The sequence below is a fragment of the Diadema setosum genome, chromosome 1 (assembly GCF_964275005.1).
Source record: "Diadema setosum chromosome 1, eeDiaSeto1, whole genome shotgun sequence".
NCBI lineage: Eukaryota > Metazoa > Echinodermata > Echinoidea > Diadematoida > Diadematidae > Diadema > Diadema setosum.
Window position 1 is genome coordinate 22,982,815 of NC_092685.1, and position 16,680 is coordinate 22,999,494.

The 16,680-nt window shown below is 40.2% G+C and overlaps 1 protein-coding gene across 1 annotated transcript; it reads left to right on the plus strand.

Annotated features, from left to right (window-relative positions):
- The first annotated feature begins 250 nt into the window (after window positions 1–250).
- LOC140228499 (DDB1- and CUL4-associated factor 5-like) lies at window positions 251–15,472 on the plus strand. The gene is made up of 8 exons (XM_072308734.1): window positions 251–593; window positions 8,136–8,316; window positions 9,277–9,416; window positions 10,133–10,262; window positions 10,784–10,997; window positions 11,911–11,977; window positions 12,513–12,631; window positions 13,715–15,472. Exons 1-8 carry the CDS (start codon window positions 359–361, stop codon window positions 15,245–15,247), a joined length of 2,619 nt encoding a protein of 872 aa, XP_072164835.1. The 5' UTR covers window positions 251–358; the 3' UTR covers window positions 15,248–15,472.
- Window positions 15,473–16,680: the final 1,208 nt, after the last annotated feature.

The window sequence follows — 16,680 nt, forward strand, 5'->3', positions numbered from 1 at the left end:
ATCATGCAATGCGCTGCATGTATGCATGCGCTAGCTGAGGAAGAGAATCGCATAGAAGACCAGTGGGGTGCTCTGCGATCACGAAAAATCTAACGCAACCCTGTGCAGTGCATGTGTGAACAAGCGCAGCAACGTTCGTTCATCAGCAATCTCATCTGCATGCTCCAGACAGCTACAGAGCTTAGCTAAGGTGCGTAGATACCAATTTCGTACACACCTAAAACCCAGTCTGGACCCAGTCTTAGTTCCTGGTCAGAGTTGGAATTGGCGACGACGACAAGTTTTCTCGGCTCAGCGAGTCTACTTCCTCACTTTTAAGTTGTTTCTCGCGTGAGTTCACGGTGAAGAAAGGCCAACCATGGCCTGCATTGATGGGGTTGCCACTCGCACCTCGTCGAGAACGGTGCACAACTTACCTGTAATGTTGACAAATCGACAGCACAGTGGTAACACACGACTCCCTCAGCTTCTCATGAGCAGACGAATCGACTCCGCAAGGAAGACACCGCTTTATCGGATGAACTTGCTGGGACACTATGGCTGTGTGAACGCCATAGAATTCAGCAACAAGGGTGGACAGTATCTGGCATCAGGTTAGGATTTTTCTTTATTTTTTATTTTTTGAGGTGGTCTACTCTGGACGTGGTTCTGTGTTGTTGTGCACATAAACAGGGTATGCATCATTAAGATTTACTTAGGGAAAATCACTGAAGCTCATTGGGAAAATACATTTGTGATTTGTGGAGTAGCCCGACCAGACTCTGTGCGAAGCACTCGTATCTTTTAAGACTAAAAATAAAGTCAAGACTTCAGCCAAGTGCCATTTCAGTGGCGGATCCAGAGGCAGAGGGGGCGCACCTGGCATGCACTCCCTCTTTATTATTTGTTAAAACAAAAGAAAAAGAAAAAAATGGGGGCACATGCGCCCCCAATCAAAATTTGTAAAGGCGCTTCCCCTTTACGGAATTCATGGATCCGCCCCTGGCCCTGCATTTTAAAAACTCGGTCATTTGTTTGGTCAATAAGTTTCTTCTAACAATTTTTTGTTCACTCATACTATAGGGCTATGACTATATGACTGAATTATGAGGATGATTTGTGCAATTTATTTCTAACTGTTAAAATGTCAGTGTAGTAAAATGGGCTCATTTGAGACCAATGCCTCATAAGAGAGTCATAATTGACTTCAGAGGCCTCGGCTATGTTGATGATACTTGCTGGCTTCATACACTGTAGTGTAGTAGTTAGAGGGGATATTTGTTGTTGTTGAGATGTACTCTGATAACACTTTTTTGTATACTGGATTTTTTTTTTTTTTTTTTTTACGGGGAGTGGAATGTATACCCATTTGCCAAAATATTTTTAGCTTGTTTGAAGAAAAAAATCCATCTGGTGTACACGCTTAATTCAAATTGTATTATTTCTTTTCTTTTATGTTCAACAACTCCCTGATGTGCTTCCTTAAGCAACGTTTACACTTTGGCGAGTTGGAGTCGCGAGTCGTGCGCGAGCTGTGCGAGCTCCAACTCGCGTTAACTCGCACAAACTCGCGCGAAATGTATTTTTTTTTCTGGAATTTGCATAAGTGATATAAGACTCAACGCCGAGTTCACTACGCTCGCTGTACGAGTGAACCGAGCTCGAAACGAGACATACCGAGCTTAGTATGAGTTGCAGTGACCTTTATACGACTTAAAGCGAGCTTTAAACGAGTTGTCAAGATTTTATTACGAGTAATAAGAGTTTTATACGATCGAGGGGCGGGAAATGCACATTTTTGGCGCTCAAAGATGGATGCGAGAAGCATTTTCGCTCTGCTTGAAGAAGAAGAGACCCTGATCTTCTCCACGATTGGTGCCACCCTGTTGTCAAGGAGGCGCCGCAGAAACAGAGATGCTCAAGAGAGGACCAAAATGCTTCAAAGGAGGTTTTGGACAAGACCCTGGTTGTTGAGGAGGCCAAAGTACGGACACTATGAGACGCTGATGGCGGAGTTAGCTGGTGAAGACCTTGACGGTCTTGCGGGGGGGGGGGGGGGGGGCATGACAAGGCGAAAGAAGACCTTCGTAGATCTCTGACCTCATCTGCTCGCTGGAGGAGCTACAACATAATGAGAGGATACCAGTCACTTCAATACTCATAAGGGTACATCGTTTATATTTCACCATGTTACACAAAACTAGTAAGTTATTGAGCAGTTAACCAGGAATTATACGGTATCACGAAATTATCTCGAGAGTACTGAAACGAAAACAAAAAATCACAGTTAACCAAAATGTTCTGCACACGTAATAAAACATATTTTGAGATCTTGAGATTAATGACAGTAATGTAACACTTTACTGTTCCTTTTCTTTAATACAGAACAATGTTCATTATCATAATGTTTAATCACCTATTAATGTATCCCAGAAAAACCCCAAGAACTGAATAATTTTAGTACTAATTTTGTGCGTTATCGTAATTGATGTTAGTGTGTTGGACAATGCCTGATCAAATTTTTTGTTCACTGCAACACTTAGTGTTCAAAGCTTGTTTTAATATCGAGTGTTAAAATGTACTTGCGAATCTTTATTCCTTAACTACTGCCATATTAATTCAAACATAATTATGTAGGTGAATATATACAAAACTACAATATCAGCGAAATTGAGAACAGTTTGAAATTCACATGTTAAAAGTAAGTAACTCCTTTATAACATTGAGATTAAATATTTCCAATTACTCGGATACAACTGGTTGACGAAAATGTAAATTTAAAGAAATGCCTGTCGTGAAAGCATGCATATAATTTTACTTTGACGGAGTTAACTCAAACAAATAAGGTTTCTGTGTGGTGAATCGCAATTTACGTGTTTAATCTCTTGTTTTGATGTTAGAGGTAATACATGTATTTGACATTATGTTCAGTTAAAAAAATGAGCTGCATGTCAAAGTGCTTTCAGAATAAATGTTTGGATGTAAAAGTTATATTAAACATAATTATGCTTCACAGTAAGCATTCTGTCCTTCCAGAGTGAAAACCTAAAACTTCACCTCATGGACAACTGTACTGGAATGATTATTCTAGCAGATGATAATTACAATTTTCATTAAAAAAATCTGGGCTGCATGTCCTTACATGTTTTTAGAATATATGTTGGGATGTAAAAGTTAACCTTTGAAAAAATTATGCTTCACAGGAATCATTTAGTGCCTCAAAAGGTGAAAACATAAAACTTCACCCCACTGTTCTGGAATTATTACTGTAGCAGATAATAATAAAAAAGATTATAAACATCTTGGTAGTGAATGTGTGTCGTTCGTTATTTTCATATTCTTGGTTGTTTTAATCAATCTGAACATAATTAGACAGGCCATGCAGCTCATTTTAAGAATATTTTTAAAAATCGACCAACCACAATGTTGCAGTGGCCTTAATGGATATACGTGTTGAGTATCCTTTTCAACGGTTTTATATCATGGCGTTATCATGATAAACACACGAACGGAGTTTTACCCTCTAACAGTATGGTGGATTAGTCATTTTTGTTATTCGTACATGTACTTGTATTAAAAAATAAATGTTCATAAAATACATGTATTATTCGATCCGTACTCTCTTTTCTTTACAACAATTCACCCCACATTCACCTTTTCCAGCAGTTCTCTGTCCTTGGCTTCTTCAGAGGCCACCTTGGGGGTTGTACACCTCCCTTTCATTTTGCCCTTGCCCTTGCCAACAATTGATAAGTTGGTGTAAGAGGAACCAGCTTCATGCTCTGCTGAGGGTCATCAGCTTCTTGGGTGGTCTGGTCATTCTCACTGCTGTCATCATGCCCATCAGTCTCAGTATCCTGGTCGGGGGAAGAGTATTTAATTCGTCTTCTCTTGGTTGGGATGCTACTTGTCCTTTAGAGGTCTGCAAAAAATAAGTAAATCACTCGATCAACATCTTTTACAACAAAGACACACGATGGCGATTTCTATATTTTGTTTAAATGTAGCTTATTACAGATCTTAATAAAATCAAATGCATATTTACCCTTCCCAATGTTCTCCCTTTCATCCTCACAATATGTCCCTCCAGGAATGTATTGAGAATCCACTGATCTCTCTCACTGTAAGGTGTGTCTCTGGTCCCCTTTCCAGACTTTGGGTTCGTCAGACGGCTGTACTGTGTCCTCACAGACTTGAGGAAATTGTTCAGCTGTTCAACTGAAAAAAGAAATCGAACACTGGGAATTTAGATCACATAAATTGATGGAAAGAAACAAATAACTTTATTAAATTCTTGTTTCTCATACAGTAAAGTGTAGTTAACGGGATAAACGAAATGTGGGGGTCAAAGTTTTCAGGACTAAATATTATGGATGTCATGTTGTCAGTTGTTTACAGGATTTTCGATAATTATGGCAATCATAATCATAGTAGTAATCATGGTAATGAATTCAACAAAATATATTTAGCGAAACTCCATTTTGCCACCAGAGCCCCCCCCCCCCCTAAATAATAGATATTAATATTCATCTTCACTTACCGGAGCACACCGGATCGTACTCTTCTCTTCGATTAGCGTTGTCTTCTTTGCAGTATCCTTATATGACTTTAGTCGCCTGTTATACAGACAATCGTGATCTCTGTACCACTCTGCTTATTCTACTTCTTGCTCTTCAGTGAATGTGTATGCAGTGAGGTGTTTTTCGTCTCTTCGGGGTGGACTTCTTGTTTGGGGTGGACTTCTTTGTTCTTTTTTTTTTTTTCGTCTTCCCTGGCGTGCCAGACGGAGAACCTTGCGAGTGGAGAAAAATGGGTTCATTTTCCTCCCCAACCAGTTCAACAGGCGAGGCCTGATGCTCAGTAGTTTGAGCTTGGACCTGGTCTAGTTTGGTGTCTTGTTCTTTTACCTGTCTCTGCTCGTCATTGATCTCCTCTTCCGTCTCCATTCTCTCTTCCTGCACTTCTTCTACTTCTACCCTTGTTTGGATGACATTATTCTTTCAGTGTTTAACTACCTGAATGGCCACAACTCTTGGATCTCTTGGGTCGGGGCATATTCCTCTCCTATTTTTTGCTAGTTGTAATGATACAGTGACAATGGCCGTTTTAAAAGTACGTGTACATGCGTGGGTCGATTAAAATGTGCTCTCATTTTAAAATATATATGGAAAAATATAGAATACTGGATATGCATTATTCAGTTGGCATGTCAATGTGCATTTGCAACGCAATCTGACTAAACTCATACGAAACTCGCTGTAATTCGGGGTGCTCGATCTGAACTCGCGCTAATCTCGCGGGGACCTCTCCTTCACTCGTAATACGATCGCAGTGCTCGTATCTCGCTCTAGTAAACTCGGAATGCACTCGCGTATACTCAAATATGGCGAGTTATTACGAGTTATTACGAGTTTATCTCGAGCTTCTTTCGAGTTATTGCGAGTACCGCGAGTATATAACGAGTCTAGCTGAGTTCAGCACGAGTTACAGCGAGTTAGCAAAAATTTTGAACATGTTCAAAAATTTTGGGACTGCTCACGACTTCAAGGAGAGTTGTCCCGAGCATGAACGAGCTCCGCCGAGCCATGCCGAGTTGTCGCGAGTTATCCCGAGTTACATGGTGAGCTTCACGCGAGTTATCGCGAGTGCCTCATTTTGGCAACTCGCCTTAACTCGCCAAAGCTCGCCATGTCAACTCGCCAAAGTGTAAACGCTGCTTTAAGTTGGTTGGAGAGGCCCAAGGGTCATAGTGATTTTGATTGCTTTTTTCCAACCCGGCTCCTTCGGGAAGCTCAACAGGGAAAGCCTGACACTTTGTTTTTATGTGTTTTGTTTGTTTATTCTGTTTCTCTGTTATCACTTGTATTGTTTTGCAAATGCCGAATAAATAATAATAATAATAATAATAGCAGGCCTATGCAGAATACACCGAGGACCATGAGGGGAGAAGAGTAATGTAAATAAAGATATCCTAAATCAAGATACTGACAACCAGGAAATTGTAAGATAATTATCACAGTGTTCAAGAAAGGCAAGAAAAGACTAGTGCACATTATAAATGTAAATCATCAACACTGGCATTATATTATGGAGGTGATAGTTCCAGCTAGTATCATAGTTTCACATGTTAAAAAGGATGAATTAATTCAGGGTGTGGCATTACATCTTTGACAGTTTTTGAATATGACATTTTAGCAAGTTAATCTTGACCCATTCCAGGCTACCACATCTAAAAAGTGTAAGCTTGACACCTCATTGATTGTATGTTTCTCAAGCTTTCAGACTAATCTCTGAAAATCTCATGTGTGAGAAAACAAAAGCGAAAGCAGTGCCTTAGACCCCGTTTACAGTGCGGGGCCGGGCTCGGCCGCGGCTCGGCCGCGGCCGAGTCCGGCCTCAATTGCGCGGCCGAGCCTCGCAATTTTGTCCGTTTACACTGCTGGGCTCGGCCGCGCTTTTGATTCAAACCTTTCAATATTTTTGTCGTAGTGGCGCTCTGCTTGTAAACAAACGCAATTTGGTATTCTCTGGTTTTCAGACCCTTTGCCAAATGAATTCCGTGGCGACGAAGTCGCCGTTCGGGCAAAGGCCTTTGCCGAAGGAAAAAAAAATCCTTTGCAGGACAAAACCACCTTAAACTATACTAGTTTTCGACGTTGAGGGGGTTAATATCCTGAATAGCGAAAGATACATGCAGAGGGTTTGGAAGTCAGACTAAAATTGGCCGCGCAATTGGCCGCGCATTTGGCCCAGTTTGCGTTTACACCAAGAAGAGGCAGGGCTCGGCCGCGGCTCGGCCGCGGCCGAGACCACCTCCAGAGTGAGGCCAAATGCGAGGCCAATTTTGGCCTCGCATTTGGCCTTTTGCGCGTTTACACTGAAGCGGGGCTGGGCTCGGCCGCGGCTCGGCCGCGGCCGAGCCTCGCACTGTAAACGGGGTCTTAGAAGTACCTCGTGTGATATACTTGTATACCTGTACACGTACACAGCCATGTACAAGATAACTTTATAATATTAGAATACCAACACTTGGACATTGGCATGCCTAACAGTTAACACCAGTAAAACTTTTGAAAACCCATGGACAAGTATGCTTTAGTTTCATTTTAATCCCTTTTAAGACATTAATAAAGGCATTTATAAATCTGTAAGTGCACGCTAATTCAAAATATCTATGTAATGGAAATGATATGATCAGACATGATGATGTAACATGGAGATGCTCCCTATGTACTATAGCATTGTTCCTTCTTCCCTCCCCACCTCCTCCCCCATCCCTATTGCTTTGCTCTGCTGCAATGTGCCACTTTCACTTCTTGTTCATTTTTAGTATCACTTATCAGTGCAATTGCTTTTTGACTTTGAGCTCCTACATTTTTATACAGGACTTCGAGAAAACAATGCCAGGTATAGAAGCCAGCTGGCAACATTATAGAAAGACATGCCGATGCAAAACACACTATTCCCACGCAGAACATGGTTACATGATGAAACTGGGACCAGTGTAAAATGACCTTCACTGGTTGGATGGGGATGGGGCGATGTTCTTTCATTTATACCATTATCTAATTGGCCTCTTTGAAAATATGAGAAACCTGCTATCTCCTCTTTTTTTTGGGGGGGGGGGGGGACAGAGAAGTTTACGATCAAGTTCTGTCGTAGAGAACCTGTGTGATCTTGCAGACACAACAAAACCTTTACCCCCTACTAGCAAAATGTGGGTGTTTACAAATTGCAATCAGCCATGGCGCTATCTTATGGGGATATAAAATGGTACAAATAAAATTCTGTTTGATTGCAGCACAACCCTATTTTCAGGTTATTATCAGATGCTTGTCCACAATAGCAATCTTGCCACTGACTTGAACAACCCTGTAAAATACATTGGATATTTGCTCCAAGAGGCTTGTACTAATATGACAAACCTTTACAAATTTATTTTGTACCAATTGAGAATTTCTTGCCCCTGCGTTCTCTGAATGTTCTAACCAAGTTTCGACATCAGTTGGACTCAAGAATTCATACTTTTTATCATCATTTGAAGTTTAGATGTGCATGTTAGGATCATGAAAGAGAATAGTTATCAAACATCATCACAGCTCTTCATATCTCAAGTAATATCAAATTTATTTGTTACGGAATTTCCTTATCCCAAGGTGGTGATGACAGACGTGTCCTGTTGTGGAATATCAACAAAGCATTGGACTCTCGCTATGAGCCCAACAGCATGAAGGGTGAACACCACTCCAACATCTTCTGCATGGCTTTTGACAATGAGAATGGGAAGATATTCTCTGGTGGCAATGATGATCAAGTGTTGGTCCATGATACAAGGCGGTAAGTGTACAATCTTTAGCGGTGACTGCAAGGATTTTGTTTGTTTGTTGTTGTGTTTTTCAGTTGACTTACTCTAAGTATAGGATTGATTGCATGAACACCTTATTTTCTACTCATCAGAACATCCTCTCTGTGGCTATTTTGCCTTTCTTTGGATATATTTATACGGCAGCATACATTCTGCTTTCATTTTTTTTTCTTGTATGATACACTGTATGAGGTACATGTACCTTGTTTTGCTGTTCCAAACACAAGTCACCTTGTAAATATTCAAACTACAAGAAGTACACAATGTAGGTATCATTCACCAATTTTCCCAGGGCATGAGTGAAAGACACCACTTTGCAGCATTCTCTGCAATTAAGATAAAGGGATCCTTAATATTGTGTGTCATGTCTCACACACAGAACCTTAGTGTAACTGTAAGTCCCACCTGCAGGAAAGGCTATTTTGCCTTTTACTTAATAAACAGAGGAAACAGCATAATAACACACAAAAATTGGCTGAGTGGTGTCTCTTGGCATTGAACCTTTGACCTTTTTATAATGGGAGACACAATACCAACCGAGCCAGCTAACCCTGTTTTTTTGTAAATGAGTATGATAATGTCATGGGGGATAGATTACTCTGTTACATGCCCTGACACATGTACATATCGTACACTTGTACTCTTGCCATGCTTCTTCAACGGCATTCATTTAATTCCTCAAAACTTGACCGAATAGTTACAGTAGTTAGCCAGCCCACTTGAGAATAGCAATGTGTCTCATTTCAACAGAAAGATCATGGTAACACAGTAGGGATTAAGGAGATTAGGTAATCTTTATTCATTTGCAGTTAGTTTCTACATGTAGATATCTGCGCCTTCCAGCGAAGAAAGCGCTCAGTCAGATGTCTTAGTCAGGTAATGAAATAGACAAAGGATTAATGGAAGTGTTCTTTTGTGGTTTGTTTTTGCAGGGGTGATGCCATAGATGTTTTCCTACATGAGGATGCTGTGTACGGGCTGGCTGTAGATCCACGGAATGATAACATCTATGCCAGTGCCTGTGCTGATGGGCGGATACAGCTGTGGGACATCCGTGCTCCAAGTCACCAAGGTGTGTTCAGGCAGCAGAGCCAGATTTTTTATTTGCCTTGCCAGCGTTCATCAGCTCACTGATGAAAAGATAAGATGTAGATTGGAATGTAAGATCCATATAGCTCACTGAATGGACTAGGTCTATAAAGATAGTGATGGCAAGGAAGGGTAATGTCACACTTTGGCCTCATATGCTAAAGGCAAAATATGATTCATGGATATTTTGATTAAATGCAGTTATTGTACTAGTATTACAAAGTAATTGTAACATTGGTGATTGTCGAAGTCATGATGCGGTCATCACACAATACCCCCCCCCCCCCAAAAAAAAAAAAAAAAATATGTCAACAAATAAGCAATGCTTGAAACATGTTTGTGTGTTTCAGGAACATCTGTTGGGAAATGGATTCCATTATTACAAGTGACATTGAGTCCATCATGTGGTTGAGTGACTTGACATGTTGTAGGAAGATGCCTTCCTGAGTCTGATGTGCAGAAAGGTCACAGCAGCGAACCAAATAAGGAGAAAGAATTTGACTTCCTTTTTGGGAAAAAGAGGAAAGACTTTTCGGTCTCCCAATCTTTTGTAGTCAGTGTACTTCTTAGAGAAACATCTTCTGACAGGAATTTAATGCCTGAAACATGTAAACGTGTGATTTCTAATGATGGATAGGGATTTACACCGTTACCTCGTAATCATGTATTTACCAGTCAACCACTGTTTCTTTGTGACAGAACCATTTGTCTTAGCCAACTATGTGACTGCATTTCATGCTGTGGTATACCACCCACAAGAGCCCAGGTTTCTAGCTACTGCAAATGCCAAAGAAGGAATTGCTCTCTGGGATGTGAGAGCTCCAAGAAGGTGAGTAAAACATTCAGTTTGTTATACATATGCCAATGTCATTTGTGTTTTGCTTAGTAGGATCATGGCGCTACGTAGCTCCATGATAGAATTCAATTTTAGATATATGCTCGATTAAAAAAGGGTTATAGAGGTGGGTTATGTGCATTATACCCATGCAATGTTTGTGTTTATTCCATGGGGAAATAATGAGTCATAACAAAGGAGATAAATACTGTAGGGCTATACACTTGATATGCTGAGGTGTTTTATTGTAGAACATATATTGCAATTTTACTTATGTTTATTAAAACAATTAAAAATTCATTGTTTTTCGTATAACATAAATGTGGTTGAAAGAAAAAAAAGATTGAAGTATCACTACTTTCACATTCAAGCGATAAACAGTTAAGAAAAGAAATACGGCTGTTGCTCTAGTATCAAGACTCTGGTGAGAGACGTTTGACCTTTTCTCCCTTTACTATCACCATGATGTATATGTATGTAGTCATCATCTTCCTTGTGTAACCAAATTTACTCAGCTGCTTGATGAAGTACGGAAGTGCCTACACCCAGATGAATGCCATGAGCGTGCGCTTTAATCAGCTGGGGACTCAGCTCCTTGCCCTCAGACGCCGACTGCCAGCCGTCCTGTACGACATCCACAGCCCTGTCCCTGCGGTGGAGTTCAACCACGAGGGTTACTACAACTCCTGCACAATGAAGAGCTGCTGCTTTGGTGGAGACAGAGATCAGGTAGTAACCTTTTACAAGTTCATGTCATTCTTTCATTCTCTTTTTTTTTCTTTCCTTTTCTTCTAAAGCATTTCATCTAAAGCATTTCATGGCTCTGTTGTTAGCGTTGAGAAATACCAGCAGCTATAGCAACAGCATAATAGCATTTTCAGTCATGATGTGATTGGATAACAATGAGTCCAGCACACAGTGGGGCCAATTATGATTATTATGTAGTATAATATGCTATTTATGGTGTGATATTAAATGGTCTTCATAAATACTGGTCTGTGATTTGTCTTAATGTAATCATGTGGCTAATGCAGCGAGGATCAAAATCATTACATTGCGAGCAGTGACATCGCACCATGTAATTGACAGGCTGCTGATGGGGCTAGAATGAAGTGATTGTATTTATGTAGACCATATAGTATCATAATATATTGCCCTGTCTGTTGTTGTAGTGTAACACTTGACAGTTCCTTGGGAGTTATATTTTCCCCTCAACACAATATTTTCCCACTGCTCTGCTACCTTTGGAAAAATATAATCTCTTTTTACTCTTCATCATTAAGACTTTCATAAGGTAGAATACAAAATGTATTGTTTATTTGAGCCGTTTGTCATTCATATACAATTAATTGTTTCAGTGGCAGGATCTTCAAAAGCATCTTTATTGCTTTATTTTATTTGCTGATTCTTGACCATGCAAAATATGCAAGTTCCTGTTTTTCTCTTATATTGGTAAAACTTTTTGATTGATTTGGATTTCTGAAGGTGTAATGAATTTAACCAGATCCATCTAATCTTTGTCCAATATATAAGATATGTTGTGAAATATCAAATGTGATGACAAGATGATAATTCTGCAGGAAAATATCTCTAGGACTTTATGGAATAAAGTCAGATGTCTTCTTTTGCTTTTTTTTCCTAGTATGTTTTGTCCGGCTCCGATGACTTCAACCTGTACATTTGGAGAGTTCCAGATCCAAGTGAAGAAAGTAAGTTCATAAGTTTCATGTGAATGCGAAGGTATCTTCCCAATTTTACCAATGCATTGAGCACTTTGGAGAAATTATTTTTGTTGTGTGAAAGTAATCATTTGTTGTATATGACTTTGATTTGCTTATTTGAATTGCTCAAGAAAGAAAAAAAAAATGTGATAGCACTATGATTCCAGGGTCTCATCCATGATTTTTCATCCATGAACAACTATTTTCAGAAAAGAATTCAGAGGTCATTGCAGTACTTTGCTCATTGCAATACTTTTCTGTGGTCATCAATGAGTATCAAAACTTTGTATTTCTCAACCATTAAAAAAGAAGTTTTCAACTTGAATCTGTATATTAGTACAACTCAAATGATACTATCAATATTATAGAATTTTATAGTGATATTTGATAATATGTCAAAAGAATATACGTACACATTTTTTATGTACACATGAGGCTTGAGTTGACACAGTAAGGAGACTAGTGAATGTAGATGAAGAGTATATGTCACAGAGATGTCATTGTTTATGTTATCTCCTTGCAGTCCAACATGTGAATGAGGCCCATATGGTTCTGAGAGGTCACAGGCAGATTGTCAACCAAGTCAGGTTCAGTCCAGGGACCTTCCTCATTGCATCCTCGGGTGTTGAGAAAGTCATCAAGGTATTGTTAGTTGTGGCTGTGGCTGTGATGATGTTAGTTAACACAGCCATAATGATAAGAACATTGGTGATGATCATTGTAATGATAATGATAAGAATAATCATATTTTTAATTATGAGAGTATGAAGCTGATACTGTTTCATTAGATGAATGCCATGTGACCATGTAAAAGAAAAAGAATATCTACACACTATTTATACTGAGTATTAGCTGCGGTATCTACTAGAGTTAGGTTGCATCACAAGGAACATTACAGGGCATTGCCATCCACATGTTATATTTTTGGGCTGTAACTCCATCTCAGAATGTCGAGTGGTGCAGTCCGGTGGTAGTATGATTTCGTAGGGAGGGTAAAAATTAATCTACAGTCATCTTCATGAGCATGAGAGTGGTTAATGGCTCAAGAAAATCAGAGATCAATGCACGTTTTGCAACAAATGTAATTTCCAACCAAAAAGTTTACCAATGGTATTAGGAATGTCCAGTGGTGACATAAATTGATGGACAGCACAGAAATAGATGACAGTTATTCACATACTGTATGTGATGATGGTAGAAAATCAAGTTCAAAGGTCACTCTACTTTGATCAAAAGTACAATTTTCTTCTCTGTACCTCCACCAAGTAGTGTACAGTAGTAATATTACTGGGCAAGTAGATTAGAAATGAATGATTGATTAGTTACATAAAATGACAAGGGGAAAGGATATACAAGGCCTGAACTAAAGGTCACTAAAATTAAGCTAAAATGCCTTTTCTGGCAATATATTCCATAAGGTCAATTCATGCAGAAAGGATTAGAGGTCACTTTCTGGTCAGTGGTCATGATCAGTGAACTTCATAAAATTGTAGATATGGGCCATGTTTTCATGACAGATATTGTGATTGCATGAGAAGTGGAGGCATCCGAGTCAAGTGTGCGGCTGTCAGATTACCCTCTATGAACGTTGCCATAAATAATGGGGATCGTAAGAACAATCGATATATCATGGGGTATCAAAGTTCACATAGCAACAAATTTACTATTGTAGAAATAGACACATATTAATTGTACTCTCCTCTCTGTCTCGCTTATTCACTGTAGTTGTGGAGTGCCATCAAGATGCCAGGGATGTCGGATGGAAATGAATCTCCAAGGAAGATGTACACTCGCCAGCAGTACTTTAACCTCATGATCAGCTCTGGTTCGGCTTTATCACATGACTACTCTGATAAATCGAAGGAAGAAGACCCAAGGATGCTAGCCTTCTTTGATTCCTTCATACAGAGGGAAGTCGATCACAGCTTTAGCAGTGATTCGTCCGATGATAGTGCTCTCAGCCCGGATAGCCTCTACCTGCATTTCGTGCGTGATCATAGTGACGCCAACAGCTCTGATGCAGATGGTCCAGTGATGCCATCCCTGCTACCCCCAGAACTGGGCATGGAGAGTGACAGTGACAGCGATCTCTTCCGCCAGGGGAGCTCACAAGGGGCAGTAAACAAAGCGATGCCAAAGAGCCAAGTGGAGGAGAGGCTGATGAGTGCTGGCAGTGATGCGACAGGATGCAGTGCAGGTGGAAAGAGTGTCAAAAAGAGTAAGGCCAGTGCCTCAGATGCTCAGGACAGGTGTAGCACAAGTCAAACTAGCCATGTTTCAGATGGCAGCAGCCGAAGAGAGAGGGGGAGAACGAGGAGCAGAAGTACTACAGACTCCTCCAGCAGTAGTGATGAGTCGGAGGACTTTCTGGTGATGAGGTATCGGAGTCGCTTGCTGCGGCGCATCATGCGGCAGAAGAGCAAGAAGGGCAAAGACCTGGGCGTGAGGGGAAAGTCTGCAGGCACTGTGCATTCGCAAGCAGAGAAGGACAGGTTGGCCAGCATACAGCAAAGGCTCGCATTCAGTCGTGTCATGAAAGAGCGCATCACTGAAGGGAGCGAGAGTGATTCAAGCCTTTCAGAAGACAATGAGCAATTCCTCGCTCTCGTTGGACAGCTGCGGCAGAGAACAGATTCAGCTCGGCAAAGGGCTGCTTCCTTGAGACGGCACAGAATTTTGGCATTGGAGGACGTCTCTAGCTCTTTTATTCCTCCTGTGTCGGGGCCATATTCTCCACCCTCTTCTAGGAGTACTCAAAGAGATTCCTCTACAAACTCTAGTACAGCGATGGGGAGACTAGCTTCTGTAGCTTCAAGTCACTCCTCACCATCAAACTCACCAAGACACGTGCAGAATGGGTTCCCTGAAATAACCGTTGACACGACAAATTCAGCTGTCCAAAACCGTACATCGGGTGCAGGGAGCCATGCGCAGAGAACTGCTGGCCAGGTGCAAACAGCTGGCACTAAAAGCAAATCTAAGAGCAAAATCAAGCACCCCGATCCCAAGGGACACCAAGGTTATCCCAGTACATCAAATGGAAGCAGAAGCCAGCCTGTGAGAATGTCTGCAGCCTGTTGCAGCACGGATAGCGGCAAAGGGAAGCATGATGCCGAGAGTACTGCGTCAAACAGTACCAAAGACGGGGCTGCAAGCAAAAATGGTTTCAAAAAGTTCAAAGTTAATAGTTCTGGCAAAAAGCGACATTATCGCAGCACGAACTGCTACTCGAGGCATAACGATAGTGACAGTGACTAAGAGGTGATGTGGAAGTGCTGAGCAATATAAAAACAGAAGTGCCATGTGTGAAAATCTTAAGAAGTATTGCCAAAGGCTTGTTGACGCTATATCGATATTCTGTGAGTCTCAACTTTTATGTGCATTTTCCTGGTTTCGCCAAGCCACCAATGCTTCCAACAATGTGAAAAATGCCTGACAGTATAAAGTATCAATTGAAGTGATGAGAAGCATTTACTTGTGTTCAATTTCAAAGCATTCAAGAATTCACCTTGTCCCCCGTGACTTTTCTAATCAAAGTGATTTTAAAAAAATACAAAGAGAAAAAAATGAGCAAAACTAAATCAAACATGAAGAACCATTTAAAAAATTTGATTTTTATTTATTAATATAATGCCATGTGAGATGATTTCCTTACATTCAAATAATGGTAACAACTTTTTTTTTCATTCCATTCAGCTTACCAACAAGAATAGATCCTGCTTCAATTAGCTAATGTTGAATAACAAACTTAACCAGAGAAGCAAACCTAACTTGCAATGACATTAAATTACAAGTAAGAAGCATTCAGTCATAGCCACTGGTGATCATGACTAACTTTCTAGGACATATTAACAAATCCAGGGATATGAGAGTTCAGAATCTAATCTGATTTCATTTTCCTTGACTCTGCCCAAAACCCACTTTTCAGACTTTTTGGTACCTCAAATGATTTGAAATGTTAACATTGTAATGCACTTCAGACTTTTTTTTTAAACTTCAGATTTTTTTTCCCCAAGTACTCTGGAATACACCCTTGCAAATTAGAAGGAGCAAAAATTCAGGACAAAAACTCTATAGCTCCGAGCAGATCCTGCATTCTTTGACAACCACAAATAATCTTTCTGTTATGTCCCAACACTTTGATAACTTGAAGCTTTCCATGTCAAACCATTAATTTCAGAATTTGGGAGTCTTTAACAGTTTACAACCAAGTTATGTTAGATGCGTTTACATTTTCCGTTGCATGGGATGTGAACCACACATTGTTAACACCGTATAAACTACAGCTAGTTAATGTCCAGTTTATAAAAGCTCTGTGATTTATCACCGCCATGTGTATATGCTTACGATATCCTGATGTAAGGAAAAATCTACTTTATGCAGTTGTATGTTTATATTTCAAGAGTATGGACCCTCTGTTTCAATCCACTCATCCACAGGTATGTGTGTATGTGTGGTAAAATGAGATTTGATAATGCACATGACATGTCTTTTTTCCAGTAGCTATTAGATTATAAGTAAACAATTATACCTGATTCTCTGATGAAAAAAAAAATGAATACATTTTTGCAATTGTAGACTGAGTAAACACAAATGTCACAGTTGTGTCAAAGCACTTTTTCACATACATTTGTGGGCAATGTGATTGCATGCATTTGACGCAGTTGTCACCTTACTTCGAAGCTATCCAT